The following is an 18324-nucleotide window of genomic DNA, read 5'->3' as shown; positions in this document are numbered from 1 at the left end:
ACTCTTCTGAACTGACTTCTGTGTCTCTCCATGTTCTCAACTACCCTGTAAATAGTTTGGATTTCATTTGACATACTTTTAATATGCTCTGACCATAAATCTCTGAGACTGCGAGCTATACAGGACATTGAAACGCTCATTTTTGGACCATTCATATCAGACAAATACTTAAAAGCCTTTTATTGCACATATTCCTCACAACAAATGTTTATTTCACATCATTCAGACAAATCAACTGTTTTTATTGATTTATCTATATATTTGTTTTTTGGTACTCTCCAGATCAGACTCAACTGCAGTCTTTATAGTCTTTTTAATGCATTGCACATGGTTTTTAATTTATTTGTTTTTTGTTATTCAATCTCATGAATGTATAGCTTTCTAAACAGCAGCAAGCAGACTGGAACCATGATCAGCATATGCCTATGCACCCTGTATCATTCAGTATACAAAGATGTACATGTTTGATGTGTGAAGTTTAGAAACAAAATGTGTTACTATGAAGGAAAATCATGAATAATTATGAAGTGTGCTGATTTCGCCATCGCTGTGCCCTGCGACATCCACAACGATACAACTCAACGCCAAAAAATATAGACTATACGGACTGGAAGAAATTTGGTGCGTAAAGCTGCAGTTCTCCCCCACAGTCACAATGCAAAACTGTCAAAAGTAGGTTATTTCTTATCTACATTTTGCTCAAAATTAGATGATGTGCTTTTTTTTTTGTTCTCCTGCATGCACATATTAATAGTCCCGGGGTATTTATTTTCTTTTCATTTTCATAGTTTTTTATATCCAAAAATAAACATACATCTTTCTGACATGGGGGGAACAGTTCACGACCTGCAGCATCTGAAGCGCACGAGTTTTTGAAAAGCCTTCTTGAAGTCTTCATTAGACATGGTGTATATGATGGGGTTGATGAGAGAATTCAGATATCCCAACCAGGTGAAAAAGTCAAACAACTCTTGGTTAAAGCACGTGTCACAAGTGGCCACCAGCAATGTATAAATAAAAAAAGGAAGCCAACAAACGATGTAAGCGCCCAGGATGATCCCCAAAGTCTTCGTGGCTTTCCTCTCCCTGGCTGCGGAGATCCTCTTTTTCTCCAAAAGCGCATCCGACACCACGACCTTCACCTGGTTCTCGCTGGTGGAGGAGCCCGTGTCGCTGGACGGGGTGTCCCCGTGTCTCTGCAGGGAAGAGGTGGTGGACGTGAGGGATCCGGGGGAGCTGGTGACCAGGTGCGCGGAGGTGAGTCTCTTCCCGACCTTCTTCTTGGGGGACTGTTTCAGGATGCGCTTCCGAGCCTCAACATAAATCCTTCCATACAGCGCGATGAGCAGCAAGGTGGGGATGTAGAAAGCCCCCAGCGTGGAGTAGACTGTGTAAAAGATGTGATCCGTGTTGACGCTGCAGCTGGTCATCTCCTCCGCCTTCACCCGCCTCCAGAAGAGAGGCGGCAGGGAGATGGAGACGGCGATGATCCACGCCGTGCACACCATGCCCGCGGCGCGCCCCGGCGTGCGCTTCTTGGAGTAGTCCACCGCGTCCGTGATGGCCCAGTACCGGTCCAGGGCGATCACGCACAGGTGCAGGATGGACGCCGTGCAGCACGTGATGTCCGAGGACAGCCAGATGTCGCACACCACCTGGCCCAGCGTCCAGGTGCGGATCACCGTGTACAGGACGCACACGGGCATCACCAGGATGGACACCAGCAGGTCGGTCACGGCCAGGGAGGCGATCAGAAAGTTGGCAGGAGTCTGCAGCTTTTTCGACTGGGAGATGGTGGCGATGACAAACGCGTTGGATAAGGTGGTGGCGAGCGTGATCGCGGAGAGGATGGCGGCCAGGGTGAGCTGGTAGGCGAGGCTGATGTCTGCGCTCTCATCCTCGGAGGATGGGTCTGAGATGAAACTGTCGTTGGTGGTGTTGGCGGGCTGCGTGGGCTCGACCTGACCAGGGAGCTCCATAACTTTTATTTCTCACTCTCACTGATGTCTTGCCATTCAAAGGACCCTCTTTCTCCATAAACTCCGCCGTATCCGCGCCATCTGTTCAGAATGGCACAGCCAGCCGGAATAATAAAAACTGTCTCCCGTCTTCCTCATTTTCTCCCTTTCATCTGGGTTTAACTTGCAAAAAAATGGAGAAGCAGATATCCGTTCATCGCAGAAATTAACGCTTTTCCATTTCTTAGGTTTGCGAGAGAGATATCATTGAGCGCAAAAAATGGCATGGTGGATGTGCGTGTGTGGATGCTGAGCGGGCGCGCACTGATGTCTCCACATCTGGTAGGCTGTCAGAGATAATCCGCAAGTAGGGCAGAAGTTCTCCAGAGCTGTGGCTCCTCGGGCCCCTGGTGGCTGAATGGAGAGCCAAACCAAAGCCTCAGTTTTATGCACACTGACATCAAACACGAGACTGGTCTCTCCCTCTCTCTCTCTCTCACTCACTCTCTCTCTGTGTGTCCCTGTCTCTCTGGCTGTCTGTCTGTCCCACACACACACACACACACACACACACACACACACACACACACATTACAGGTGAGCTATCTGCTGGGTCATAGTGCTCAGCTTTTCCTCTTTTCTAGCAAACATGGCTATTTGACTTGGAAAAGGGATCCATTTCACAACAGACAGCCAAAATAGCTACAGCACCAGATGCTGCTTTGTGATAAATGCTGTTGTTTACAACACCTGGGCTTTATGGATCCGCTACAACCACTTCCACTAACTTTTGGCTGCACTTCCTGTCAAATATATCTCAAGTTTTGGTGCCATTACCAAAGGACATTGAAACAGCCTCAGATATTTCCACAAGTCACCATATATATTTGTTGTGTCATATGTTATTCGCCTTATCTGGCCAAGCTTTCATACAGCCAATGTGTTATTTTAACACAAATCCATAACTATCCAGTGTGAATGGCATTTAGGTGTGAACAAACACAATTTCTTGTTGACACCTCATGCATTCATTCCTAAAAGCCTCTCCGCTGTCCTCCTGGAACAACATCTTTCTTCACAAAAGTACTTTGGTGCAAGATGTTTTTTTTTTATATTCAGTCGTACCTGGCAAACTCTCTGCAAATATGAAAGTCTATATAACTTTTTGTGACAAAACTAGCCTCGGTTTCAGCTTAGCTGACTTCAGTTAATCCAAAAATGAGGAAATGTGCAGAACGAACACAATGAATGTTTGGAACATGCTAACCTAATTTCAGTAATCACAAGCTTTAGCTTGGCTCAGCATGAGCTACCTCACTTTGCTGTACATTCATTCTGATTTAAACGTGCTCATCCATCCTTCTTACTGACGTTGCTACTGAAACAACACTTGGAACAAGTCTAGTTGGAGATCTGATCAAACTACTGGTGTAGTGTCATGTGAAGCAAGCTTTCTAAGAGAACATGTAAATATGTGATCTGAAATTAATACAGTCTCGTACCCCATATAAGGTCAACTTTGTGCAAGGCCGCTTTGAACCATGAGATTAGGCTGCCATGTACGGTTGAAATCAGCTTCATGTTATCTAGATATCAACGTGTGCACCTGCAATATTTCACTTTATGATATTCATATCTGTAAGGTCTGTGAGCGGCCAATATGCAGAGAGGCCTGAGTATGATGTCAATGTCCGTGTCAGGATGTCGCCTAGCGACACTGTAAGGACACTGAGGATGATTTGAAAAAAGCATTTAATGAAAATTAAGATTCCATTAAATACAAATTATGTATGAAATATCATTGGAGGAGTTAATTTTGACACAATTAGAGTCGCCTCAAAGATACCTATGAAAGGAAGACAGAGGCATGCTTAGCCATACCTCTAAGCCAACCTCTCCACCATAATCTGTACCTTTAAAAGATGATGTACACCTGAAAAGAATCAGTTGTTCTGCGGGATGGCTCGGGTTTTATGCGCCTTGTTGAAGAATAAACTCAACTTTTTGGACTCGTGGGCTAGTTTGACTTGGTGTCTTATTCTTGAAAGATTTGAACACTTCGAGACTTTGGGAAGGGAAGACTTTGAAGAGTACGTGTATGGTGTGGTGCCTTGGGCAGGACCTGACTTAGTTATGAATATTTTATCGACATAGGAACGATTATCGATACAAAAATCCAAGTATCGATTTAAAAAAAAAATTATAATTTTTTTTTTTTTTATTTCTAAATCCTGATTTTTTTTTCCCGAATTTTATCACCCAGTGCTCCTAGCTAAGTCAGTCCTGGGCATTGCTCCCTCTACCAGCCCCAGGAGGGCCCTACACTGAGCTCAGGTCTCCTTCTTAACCTGAGGAGTGATCACAAAAAGCACTCAGCGCTACATTGCCAGAGTGATGACAACGGAGGAGCTTTCACACAAACACATAATACTAAACTGAATTCATTACTAAACCATGCTGTTAATTATGCATAAATGTGTGGCTTTAAATCATTTTACCTGAACGAGGTTTATACATTTTTACTTCCTGTATGTTTTACATGTGAAATCCAACTGCGGAGGCCAAAACGATTCTTGCACCAGATTTTAAATATGTTTATTTTTTCTTTAAAGTTGCACATTTCTACAAGGAGGTTCACTTTAGGAGCCAGCCTATAGTGGTCATTTGAGGAATAATAACATCATACTTTGAGTTCATTCAATGGATTCATTAGACATGAAATAATATGGCAAAGTAACATTTGTTTATTCATGGATGAGAGATTTAGCATGAAGAACTCAGTGAACAGTGCCATTTCTAACAAGTGTAATGTGTGAAAGAGGCCGTCATCAACATCAGCAGTAAACCTCTCTCAGCTAGACACGAGGCTCTGAACCTCTGCATCTCATTTAGTGCCTCATATCGGCGTCCATGTTCTCTCAATTCCTCCAACTGGAGCAAGCCAGTAATCAATTCAGCACTCTGACCACTTTATGTTGAGTTAACAGAGCAGGGTCATGAAATTGTCTTAATGAAAGAGCACGCAAACTTGTTTCTGGTTTTTGTGGGCTCCGACATCTGACATCGTCCCAAACATCCCTGAATGGATTAATAGCCTCATTTTACATAAATTTTAACCCTAACTCTAAAGATGAAATTATATTAGATTAGAATTGAATTTAAAAAAAGATTGCATTAAATTAAGTTATTCATCATTTCAGTCCCCACTAACATAGATAAACAAGAACACGCACATGAAAAAAATGAATAAATGAAGGTTTCATTTTGAATAATAATAAAAAGAATAACAATAAATGTCTGAAATAGGACTAGGAAGAAGCAAACCTACTTGTTTTTCAATAAATAGTGGTCATGTTTCACTTCCTATTAGTGTTTTATTACGACACATGGTTTTCAAATTATTCTACTATACTACGGTACTACTTCTACTATACAGTATATTAATACAGTATACTAAGATATTTACATACATACTAAATTAAACTCCTTCTTCCTCCTTGTGCTTTGTGAAAAATCACAGATTTGCACTGCTGTTTTAATCGTCTCACTCTTGGGTGTTGCTTTAACTCTAAATGTAATCGTTTCATAGCTTCACATTATAATGTTGTGTGGAATTGATGATGTTTCTGTGTGGACTGACAGAGACTTCTCCACTGTTGCTCCCTCACTCTGGAACTCACGCTCTAAAACATCCGTGATTGTTTTAATTCATCCAAATTAAAATTATTCCTCCAAAGCCCCTTTTTAGAACAACTTGCCTGTTTTATTGTTTTATATTTGTAATGTGTTCTTGATTACTCAATATTGTTTTGGAGTAGGTTGTTTTATCATTTTAAACATTAGCTGTGCTGTATTAAGATAACCCAAATCAATTAATTTTACACTTCTTGATTTTAAAATTATTTTTTATTGGGTCTCTGTTACCAGTAGTGTGTAATATGAATTGTTCGACAGTTCTGTCTTTGTCTATATCTGGGTGTTCCCACCCATTTCCTTTTGTGTTTTGTTTCAGAAACATGTAGACAGACAACCACAGACTGAGATGAGAGTAGGTTGGATCCACATCCTTTGCAGTGCCATTTATAGTGAAAACTATGGTGCCAAACTCAAACTGTCATAAAGAGAAATATTGGAAGAAATACTTTACCATATCAGATGTGAAATGTACAAAAAGTCGCTTGAATTGTTGGAATTGTGCTTCATTTAGCTTGAAAAGCTTAACCGTGACCCAGTTGAGCAGCAGCATGGGGCAATGCTGCGACTCAGTTGTGTTATCTCCTTCCGTCTCTAAACGCAGGTCAGCCCTGCAAGGTAGATAGACGTCGACATCCAATCTCACGCTGGGCCTGAAAACCCTATTTTTAGTCAGCTAAGACAGTATCAAGCAAGCCACAGTTGACACAGAGCACTCCTGATGTGGGAGGATATGGACGTTTATCTTTTTAACAAAAGGATTCTTGCTTGTTTACTTTAAATTTATCAATCAGGCTTATTAAAAGATGAGGCGTAGCTGTGACTCTCATGTTTCAGCTTATACCATTTCCCTGTGTTAAACCTGTTGAATAACATGGTGAATTATTTTTCAGATTCCTGGAAGTAACGCGGGCTAAAACAGTGAGCAACTACCCACCAGTGAGCAAGACTGTAAGCTAGTACAACACGAGGAAATGCTATTACGCTCTACCCTCCTGTCTGTGCCACATCACATTTTTTGAGCTGTAATGCTGGTTTGTTATTTCTGACCCACCTGCAGGCATTAACCCACATAGCGAGACTGAGAAGGAGCTGCCAACTGTTTGGAATACTGGTCAAATAAATGAAATGTTACTTTTTTTTTTTTTTTCTCCACAATTTGCTGCTGACAGTTTCAGAGTAATCGTGTGATACCTCATGGTAAGTAAATGTGAGTCTTGAAAGGAGACATGAACATTAACCACTTAAGCAACCTCAAGTGCATTTGAGAATTGCAAAATGCATCCAGGTGTTGTGTTTCCATTAATGCAGATTAGAGTAGAAGCCAGTAAATAACTGTCTATTGCAGAGTTTATTTGACATGAGAGTGGATGCAATTACATGTGTTTTCATTGATTTAAAAAGATAGATTTTTTTTGTCTTGTTTTACTTTACTATAGTAATAATGGCTCATTTGTGTTTATCTGGAATTTAATGTTGTATAGGTTGTCCAAATTGGGTTTCTTTTGGCTTTTCTTTAAAGGAGAAATATTATTATAAATAAATAATAATCACCTTTTCTGTGGTTGGGAGCATTTCTTTGGGTTACTGCAGTCACTACCAACTCAAAGTATTTGAGCCACCACAACCCTAGTGCTTTGTTTTATGTTTATATCTGAATACATTTCAACCATTGAGATTTGTATGGTTCTGTGACATCACAGATCCAGATCAGTGTAGAATTGCCCAACAGCCTTCCCATCGTCATTGCCACCCAACTTCACATCACGCAGCATTTACTGTACCTGTGAGGTGCAGAGTTAAAGCATTGTACTCAAAACACCCTTTTGAAGGAGGGGTTGGCACAGATGACTTGGCCCCTTAAAACCAGCTGCTATGAACAGAATCATAAACACATGGTTGAAATAGGAAGCTGTTATACAACAACTCTGTGGTATTTTGATCAAAGCATGTCACATATATTTTATTTAGATCTTAAGAAATTAATCATATTATTAATAATATAATTTGTCTTATTTAACAATGTTTTGACCTTCTGTTAACAAGGCCACTTCAAAGTTCAACATAGTAGAATCTAATCATGGACTAACTGAATATCCTGTCTTTTTATACTATATTCCATTTTGCGCTTGATAAAAACCATCACAAGCTTTTTAAACACGCTTTTCATGGGAAACCTCTTTCCTTTGTGGTCATTGCTTTCTATCCACGATAAAGGACGGCTGTAGCAGCTGACACCAAATAGGGCAAACACAAATCAGGGCAGATCCCATGATGTCGGGAGACTCAACCCTCCCTCTTCGTTTACTCAAAACTGTCGCTGTAGGGGATCGCTCGTTCTTGTCCAAGAGTTTGTGACATGAGACATGGGGGAGAGGGCCGAGCTGCGCAGCTAGGTCAGCCTTGTCTGGGATCTATGGCCTGAAATCACACCTAGAGCGGTGGGACTCAGTCTGTGGATTCATGCAGGGCAGAAGTCATGCAAAGGAAACAGAATCTGTATCATATGTATCACTGTAAGACCTCTCAGGTACCTGAAGACCCATAATGAAACCCATTTTTCAGTTATCTGTTTGTTTTCTTATTACTGGAGCTTCATCTTTACAGATATATCCACATCTCAGTCACATTCCAAAGTTTAAATGTATATTGTTTTTATACAAAAAAAGTGTATAAATATATCAGTCATCACTCACTCATCTTCTTCCGCTTATCCGTTCCCGGGTCGCGGGGGCAGCAGCCTCAGCAGGGATGCCCAGACTTCCTTCACCCCAGACACTTCCTCCAGCAGAGTCCGAGGCGTCCGAGGTGTTCCCAGGCCAGCCGAGAGACATAGTCATGTATAAATATATATTATCCTTAAATAATACTTGAATTTAATAGTGCTAGACAGTTAAAACAGTCTTCAGGGAATTTCCCCAAAGCAACATCAGTTCAAATGAGGCATTATATCATTTGGCACATGCATAACAGCCATCTCCATCCTGCAAGGACTGACTGAGTTGGACTTGGGAGGCCGTTTCCTACAGGAAGTACAGGCTGTTCTCTCGTCTTACAAGTCACACCGGCTTTTTGTGTATTCAGAGCATAAGCTCACGTTTCTAATACACTAACTAACGAACATCAAATTAGGTTGCTGTGTCGGCGCAAGAGAGACTTTGGGTGCTTTCCGGGACTTCATTTGCTTTACTGGTTGCACCCATGAAGGTGTGAATATCTAACATTTGACTGCTAGGGCTACAGGAAAAAGCCGCTGCTGCTGTACTTTGTGCTCATTTTCATGATTCTGCAGTCACATTTTTCATTTGACACCTTTGTTCTACTAAAACTCATGTGTCAACTGCAAGACACTAAGTCAAATTCAAACTTTAACAACTTGTTAAAAACTGAATTATTATTAAGCTCTGACATGAAAACATACAGTGAACTTGTAAATTCATGTATATCATTTAAGAACCTGGCAGATCTTTACGCTTATACCATAAAATGGACAAAAAATATAAATATAAAATTAATTTTAAAATAAAATACAGAAAGCCTTTTTGGTAAGTGTAATGAAACAAAGCATGCAACCATAGCCCAAATACTTAGACTGGCCATCCAGAATTAGTATGGTTAATTTCCTGAGAGGAAGTACTAACAGATGCTGGGAAAAAGAAACTGCCTCAGGACCCCATTGGCTGAGAACACAACCAGAGACGCAAAGCATGTGATGTAAGCAGAGCGACTAGCACACTTGTATCAGCAAAAGGCAACTAAAGTGTTACACAGGCAAGTAAGAACTCTGGTGAGGATCTATTGTCAGTTTTACAGTAAAAATGTACTGATCAAAGGTGTTTTAAGTAATAATATAAACAGGTATCTTGTCTGTTTTTATTACTGGTTTTATGAATCGCTGTATAAAGCCTGCCACTGCCTCATTGCAATTGGTTTGGTACGTTTAGTACCGGTGGAAATGCCTGCAAAAAGCAGAGGAATCAGTTCCATATCACAAAAAAAAAATTTGCAAGGTCAGACTATACGATACTGTAATTCCAATGAAATAATAAACTAAAAAAGGAGATTTAAAAAAGATTTTCTTCACCAGTTTCGTCAATTTTTGAAAAAGTGCTTCAAATGTAATAATAGATTCCTACTTACTTCAGGCGATATGCTGTTTATGTCTCATTTAACAGAAAATTGTGCAGAATCTGCATCCAAATACAATGAGAGAATCAAATATAGGACACGTGTTGACGTTTTGCAGAGGCTGCCCGTCTGCAGCGCACCCCTGACTGGTCTAATGGGATATAATGCTTTCCTTTCAGCCAATCAGCTCTCAAAGGCTTCCAGCTAAAAATGTATTTACATAGATATGTGCTTCTATTTACAACTGTGGGGTCTTTCTGTGCTCAGACTTTCCAATTCTGATAATTATAAGACAGAGATGTTGCTGTAATGCAGGGGGCCGTGCTACTTTTAGTAGAGCTCTGGCCTATTTGTCTACATTCAGCTCAACTTGTGAAGGGCTGCAGCTTACGGCTGAAAAAAAGAGGATGGAGAAAGTGTATAGTAAATGCACTGCATAAAGCACTATTTTATTCCCTTGTGCAGGACGTGACAGGAAATGAGCTAAGTGGTGATTATAACTTGCAAATGTTTCTGTGGTAAGACTCATTTTAGCTTGCCTGGAAGTCCATTTAGAAGCTGAATGCTCGTACGGGAAACTCACTTCAAGCCGTTATGAGCTTTAAAAGTTGGAGCCAGCCCAGCCTTTAAGGAACAGGAAGCAAGTGTAAAATTGATCTTATTAAAAACCACGGCACGGTATGGAGATTCTGTTACAATATGAATATGATATGTCCCCAACAAATTACAGATGCAATTACATTTTAGAAAGAACTGGGTGCTAATTGCAAACACTGATATCAGCTTGCGTATGAGAAGGCGAGAACCCATTAATGGATGTGCCACATGGGATTAATTAGATGTACTGCCTCAGGGTAAAAGAATATCCAAGTTTGTGTGTTGTAAGTACTTAGACTGGCCACATGTTCATGTTGAAGAGAATGGTCAGTCAGACGATTACTGACAACGCACATCAGAGCTGGTGTGGGGGATCCTCGTGACGTGTGAAAAGCAGAGTGACGTGCGCAAGCTCGCTGAAAATTCATCAGCTTGTCAGCAACGTCTATAAGGCAAGCCTGCGGGGTGGCTGCTTTATCAGTGGCGTAAAATATAAAACTATAGTTTAATTAATTTTTTTCTACGAGTCTGATTTAGCACCGGTTAGCTCCACACAACAACTGAAGCGTTCTGACTAAGCTGTGGGAGATTTTTTTAATGTTTATGTTGACTTGGCACTCCGTGGCAATCCACGCTAACACATTTGAAAGGCCTGTCGCATTGATGGTGGTGGCAGCCATGTTGGTAGCTGTTGTCAGAGTCGGATAGCACAACAGCTCTGCATGTGCACCCAGTGCTAAACCGAAAATAATAATGACTGAGGAATGATGAACGGAGGCATCAGTCCTGCTCGTGACTGGAACTCACTCTCTGTGTGGCTTTATTTAGATACACCCATTAATGCATACCAGTACATACACATCAAATGTTATGGACATGTTATTGGCTGTCATCACTGTCCATCACAAAAGATCTGTATGAACATTTAACATAACATAACATTAACATATTGTACAATTGAGGGCACATTTCTCCATACAGTATATCTTAACACCCCCACTTGCACTCACATTGTTACTTTCTCAAAACAAGAAAACAAAATAAGGTTCTCTACCTTACATCATGTAAATCTTCCCTTACATAATCTCCAAAAATAAATTTAGCTAACTCAAACAGCTTAAACTTCGTTGCAGGTTTCGTCATCACATCTGATCTGTTGGACAATATTCCAGACTTATTTTTCCATTGTTCACACTTGACCTTATAAACTGGTATTTTATGTCAATGTGCTTACATCTCTGTCGGTTTACAGAGTTCTTAGCCAAACATATTGTCCCCTGGTTATCCTCATAAACATGGGTGGTGTGTACTGGTATTTGTCAATACCTTCTAGCACTTGTGCTAAGTACATACACTCCTGTATGGTTGTGGGTAAAGCCTTATACTCTGTATCTTCTGGCATCATTAATCTTTTCTATATCATCAGAGTAGTTCAACTTTTGTTCACAAGGTGTCGCTCTAGGTTTACAGTCTTGCATGTTAAACCTTTCAAGTATTTTTTTTGTGACATTTTTTACACATCCATCACTTTGTTCAAAATCGATCCCAAGAAAATGTTTCGGTTTTCCTAAGTCATTCATCTTGAACCTGGCTGTTAACATTTCTCTCACAACTTTCAGTGCATTCTCATCACTTGCAGCGATGATTACATCATCAACCCATATTATCATGATCACCTTCTCATTTTCTGTTTCTCTTGTGTAAACACAATGATCAGCAGGGTTCTGCACAAAGTTTTCTTCACTCAGATATTCATGTAAAGTCTTGTTCCAATTTCTGCCTGATTGTTTAAGTCCGTACCGAGCCATTTTTCTAAATTGTATACCAACTTTTCCAGTTGTGCTAGATTTCATGTCATATCCCTCTGGCTGTTCGAGGTAAATCTCACAGTCTATTGGTGCATGTAGATATGCAGTATTGACATCCATCTGATGTAGAATCAGGTTTCCTGTGCTGCTTTCTGCATTGACTGATGCTAGTCAGGTTAGCAGTAGGTGAAAATGTTTCATCATACCCTCTTTTTGACTGTATCCTTTAACAACATATCTTGATTTGTACCTGTTAGCACCATCAATGTTGTTTTTAAGAGCATACACCCATCTACCCCCCACTGCTCTCCTACCCTCAGGTAAGTTGGTTAAGGTAAATGTGACATTTTCTCTCAAGGAGTGCATCTCTTCGTCCATAGCATTAACCCATTCTTTTGAGTTAGGTGAGGTTACAGCATCTGTAAATGTCAGTGGTACATCAAACATTATTCTGTAACAGTCATCAATGTTGGTGAGTACCTGATCATCACTCTCATCGTCTGATACAAAATCAGTCAGATAACCTGGCTTCTTTCTCACTCTGGAAGGGTAACGCTTATGCCCATGGTTAGTCTCATTTGCAGGGGTGCACACAAGCCGGGACTCGAGGGCTAGTCTACTGCATGTTTTAGATGTTTCCCTGTGTTCAACACACCTGGATCTAATCACTGGTCGTCATCAACATGTCATCAAGGTTTACACAACTCTGTTGGTGACACAGAGTCTATCAGGGTTGTGTTGAGGCAGGGAAACATCTAAAACATGCAGTAGACTAGCCCTCGAGTCCCGGCTTGTGTGCACCCCTGCTCATTTGGTTGCGTTCGGTTGTGCACATCAGGCATAGTCGCCTGTGACCTGCCCTGACTTTGCCTTGGACTCACATCAGTATTTTTCCTGGTGTTATTAACACTTCTTGGCACCTCAAAGTCACAATCCTCAGGCGACCTGTCTGTCTGTGTCTCGTGCTTAACATCGTTTTTGGCCACAAACTTAACCAGTCTGTGCTTCTTCACTTTTCCGCTGGCAGGATAGTAAACCATGTAGGCTGGGCTATTTTTATCGTACTCAACGAAGATACCCTTTTCACATCTTAGAGTCAAGTTTTCTTATGTCGTGTTTATAGGCATAACACTCTGACCCAAATGTTTTGCATCCTGGAGAGGTTAGGCCTCCGTCCTGTCAGTGGGAAGTATGATGTCTGCTTGGTGCGGTTGCTAAAGCACCTGTTCCTTACTACAGCTGCTGTCTGCACTGCATAAGTCCATAACTCTTTTGCAACTCGCTCTCTATTAGCATACACCTCGCCATGTCAAAGAGTATACGCCAGTTTCGTTCAGCCGTACTGTTGTGGTGTTTCATGTCTGATCCTATTTTTATTCAGTAGTAGGTAAGTTTTTCCCATAAATTCTGCACTGTTGTCAGATCTGATGCATTTTATCTTTCCATATGATGCTGTATCAGCAAGAAACATCTCAGTTGCCTGCACCATGTCACTCTTTTGTTTTAGGAAATACATAAACACTGCACTGGAAAATCGTCAGTGAATGATAATACAAACCTATAGCCGTCTCTAGACTCTGGGTCTATTGGCCCAGCTATATCTGTGTGCACCAGCTCTAAAGCTGTTTTGACTTTTACATCAGAATCCTTGTTCCTTGTCTGTACAAACTTTCCCTGAGTGCACACTTTACAAAATGGGCCAGGTTTGTTTGGCTTACCCTTGATAGTCATCCCCTCAACAACACCCTGTAATTTCTGAACATCATCGTAGTTACAATGCCCTAGGATCTCACGGCAATGATGTATGTCATAGCAACTCTTACATTTGTCTTCACATTCATCATTTTCAGTTTGCAAGTAGTACAGTGTGTTATGCATGTGAATGTTGAATTTCGTAGCATCTCTGTGTACGAGGACGTCTCGTCCCTTTCTGAAGATCGCGGTTGCTCCACTGGCAGTAGCTGCTTTCACAGAAAACATGTCCTGTGAATATGATGGAAAGAACAACGCTTTTCTCAGCGTAATGGTGTGGTGCCATCCTCTGTTGTCAATCAAGCACACCTCTGCATCTCCTTGGCGCTGTGCGACTCCTCTGCATCTGGTGCCATCAGCCAACTCCACGAACTGTGTTTGGGGCTGGAAATCATCATCAAAGTTGTTGAACTTTTTAATATCCGTGACGATATGTGAAGTTGCTCCAGAATCCACAATTAGGCCCTTTTTGTCAATACTGCACCCTGGCTAGACTGTCTCCATCGCTCTGTCTCCATCGAATGTGTACTATGGGTCGCTCACCTCCTCGGAAACCATTTTCACGTCGGCTTGCCTGTCTCCGTCGGCACATTGCATCCCGATGTATGTTGCTTTTACACAGGCTACACCACTTTTTGCGTCAGCATCCTCTGGCTTTATGCCCCTTTTGGCCACATCTAAAGCACACAGAGTCAGCATTGTCGGCTCTACATCACCTGCACTTGGTGAAGCAGGAAAACCTGGCTGTGCCCGCACTTTCATGACGTTGTCATCTGATGCCGCTGCGCGCATTTTTTCAGTGTCTTCGTAGCTCTGGAGTTTCGTTTTGAAATCAGCAAAAGATATCTCCGTTTCACTCTGTGTGACATGAATAGTGAATGGTTTGAATGACTCTGGCAGTCCTTTCAATATCATTGCCACTAGCAGTTCGTCGCCTAATGTTTCGTCAGCGTTTCTCAAAGCTGTGATGATTGTCTCTGCACGAATGATGTACTCAAGTCACACTTTCACTGCTTGACTTCTGAGGTAAAGTCAGTGCTGTCTACAGGCCGATAACACGTGGCTTACCTTTGCCAGGATAATAGTCTCTCAAAATTTGCGGTGCTTTCCGTCCATCATCTGCAGCGTCTTGCATAACCAGCGACAAACTTTTATCATCGAGGAACCGCATTAGCTCTGCATAGGCCTCGCCATTTTTTCCCTCATCTTCAGCTCCTGCTTCCTCATCAGAGGCTCGCTCATTTAAAATTGTGTCTTTAAGCCTTACCAACCGAAGATGGCCTAACAATTTTGTCTCCCACGGTCCCATGGTTTTCTCATCTCCGTCGAAGACTAGGCGTGACCAGCGGCCACTGGGCTCATGGTTCTAGCATAGCATGCTAATTCTCACCAGACATGCACTATGTTGCAATGTTTTCTCAGCGGTAAATTCGCTGTATACTTCTGGGTGACCCTGGGCCCATAACCTGTCGTCAGAGTCGGATAGCACAACAGCTCTGCATTTGCACCCAGTGCTAGACTGAAAATAATAATGACTGAGGAATGATGAACGGAGGCATCAGTCTTGCTTGTGATCTCACTCTCTGTGAGGCTTTATTTTAGATACAGCCATTAATGCATACATACACATCACGTCAACTTCAGGACATCTTATTGGCTGTCATCACTGTCCATTACAAAATATCTGTATGAACATTTAACATAACATAACATTAGCATATTGTACAACTGAGGGCACATTTCTCCATATATGTTTACAGTAGCAACGGAAGTGAATGCTAGACAACAAGTTGAAAGATGAGAAAACAGAAGAAAAAAAAGAAACTTGGAAAGAAAATAGGTAAATAATGAATTAGTGCTCAGTGAACTGAAGCAGGATAGAGTCCTTTGGAGAAGATAAGACTCTTGACTTGTGTAGATCCTCACGAGAAGCCTAACCAGCTACATCTGTTCACTTTGGGACAGTTCTCTCGTGTGAAATAGGTCTGGTATCCCTTCCATTCAGTCATTTCCACTGTCAGTCAAAAATAAATAAATAGAACTCAGAGTTGGGAAGGACAGGGAGAAGAGGGGGCCAATGTGGGGCAATCCCAGAGAACTGCCTCCCCCAGTTCGCAAAGTAAATCCCTCTCTGTCTCGTACGCATGCACACGGAGGAAGAAAAATACAAACAAATAAAACTACAAAACTACAAGTGACCTGGGGTCAAAACACAGTCCATTTGTGGAGGCTAAAATACTTCACTGTCAATGTGACAGAGTGATAATGTTCATGCATTTTGAGATGTGAAATGTATAGCCTCCCTTTCTCTGTTTTTTTTTTCATGTATTATCTCTATCTTGATCTTGTTGCTAAATAGAGGGTTGCGTTCTGAGGTGCAACTGCCGCTGCTGCTTCGGTTCAGGCTTGTCATGAAAGAGAATGCCTGAGCACATCAATTACCGGGTTAACTCGTCTCTGCTCATTCCCAATGAATATTCAATTCCATCCCACTTTATCAGAGCAGCTTTTACTGAGTGTTTGCTTGTCTTAAAAAGTTATGTCATCCCAACAAAGACCTGTGAAGTAAAGTGCTTTTAACCATCCCAACAGAGTGCTAGAACACTGAGAGGAGACCAACAAGGGACTTAGTGTTATACGTAAACAATGTTTACACTTTGGAAGGAAAATGCATTGAGCCACCTATTAGCGTTAGCCCATGTGTCGGATTGCATCAGATGCATCCTGCAGCAGTTTTGGCAAACTCTGTGAGCTGTTGCACATCAGTCACTCGGTGAGCTGCAGGATTTTTGGTGTTGGCACAGATCACACAGCTCACTGCACACGAGAACTTCAAAATTCAAGACTGTAAGGGAATCTTTCTGGTCCACTTTACCTATGAAATGTGCATTGAACCATTGATGACACCATGGAGCATGCACACAACAAGACATGTGCACATACATAACCACATCATTCAAAATTACTGACAGTTGCAGTAAAATATCAGAGAGAACTGTTGTAATCTGATTTAAACATAACTTTGTACATTTGCATGACATCTATTCATCTCTCTGCTCCAGTAGTTTTCACATAAATAGATTTGCAAATGAGCCCAAGAAGAAAATGTGATTGAGCATGTATCAAATGAAGCTGTGTGGATTCATGTTTTACCTTAGTTCTTTGAGTTGGTTTTTCATGCTGATTCTATTAGTGGATCCATATATACTTTCATTGTGTGTCTTGTTGTTTTTAGTGTCTTCATATGTCCACTAAGGTGTGCTGGTGGGTGACAAATATGTTCTACATTCAGCATGTTGAGTGTGGAGATTCTCAATACAAGATTCCTCAACTAGTACGAAGGCATGAATGTAGATCAAATACGCAATAATCATAATAATTTGTAGAATCACACCAATACAAAACAATTAAGTTACAATACAAGTTTAAACCCATGTTGTTGTTTTTTACTTTCAAAGTAACATGTTCTTTTGTAACCGGCTACGTCAGTAGCTCCAAATCACCCCCAGCTTTGTGAGATGTTATGTTTTATTCCCCAGCAGGGGGTGAAACAGCCTAAAGTACATTTGAAAACAGTCAGTGTAGGACAAACCTAAACTTTCCTGTCTCCAGTCTATGTTTGAGGATATCATGGACCCTCATTTGCCACACCACATCCTGTAAGGGTTAGGAAACGCCTTGGATGCTTTCCACGTGTAAATTCTTTCTCATTGTAGAATGCTGAACTCCAAATTGTTTGGAAATGGCTTAAAACTCTTTCCAGATTGTCTCCCCCTTCTGGCATGTGATAACAGACAGCTGAATGCTTTAGACAAGTAAACTGCCAAAACGTCAAATTTTTTAAGAGGTCTGCTCACCTGCTGATAATTCATTATCTGATAATTAAAGACACCTGGTCAAGGTTTACACTTTTAAATCCTATAGAAGCAATAAGGAGGTACAGTATGACCCATTTTATTATTTGTTTTTCTCTCTTTGGCGTCATTTTTGCTAAATGGAACCATGAAACTGTTAGAAGTTATTGTTCGTCTGATTATATATTGTTTTTCCCTAAATAGCTGCCTTACTGGCTCAGTCTGCCTCTGCAAAATAGCCATAGGCTAATAAATATAAATCTATATATCTCATCTTGAATTTGAAATTTAGATTCATAAATTAGTGCATCGCCACAGCTCATCTATGGGTTTTAACTCCCATATCACAGTGTTACATATTAGGGGTGCCCAACAGAATTGCATTGGGCCCAGAAAAGCTAGAAACAGCCCTGATGATTGTACATTTTTTTAAGCCATTATTGCTCCAGGTCTTCTTTGCCCTTTGGACCAAAAATAGTAGCTTCCACTAAGCCTTGACCATTGGCGTCGTTAGGCTGAAGCCCCCCTAAATAA

General features: G+C 41.2%; 1 protein-coding gene across 1 annotated transcript; it reads right to left on the bottom strand.

Annotated features, from left to right (window-relative positions):
* Positions 1–733: 733 nt before the first annotated feature.
* On the bottom strand, positions 734–2360 carry htr1b (5-hydroxytryptamine (serotonin) receptor 1B). The gene has a single exon (XM_061743551.1). It carries the CDS (start codon positions 1977–1979, stop codon positions 840–842), a length of 1140 nt encoding a protein of 379 aa, XP_061599535.1. The 5' UTR covers positions 1980–2360; the 3' UTR covers positions 734–839.
* Between the last annotated feature and the right edge of the window lie 15964 nt (positions 2361–18324).

The sequence above is a fragment of the Cololabis saira genome, chromosome 16 (genome assembly GCF_033807715.1).
Source record: "Cololabis saira isolate AMF1-May2022 chromosome 16, fColSai1.1, whole genome shotgun sequence".
Taxonomy (NCBI): domain Eukaryota; kingdom Metazoa; phylum Chordata; class Actinopteri; order Beloniformes; family Belonidae; genus Cololabis; species Cololabis saira.
Note: the sequence above shows the minus strand (reverse complement) of the source record. Positions and strands in the feature narration are given on the sequence as shown.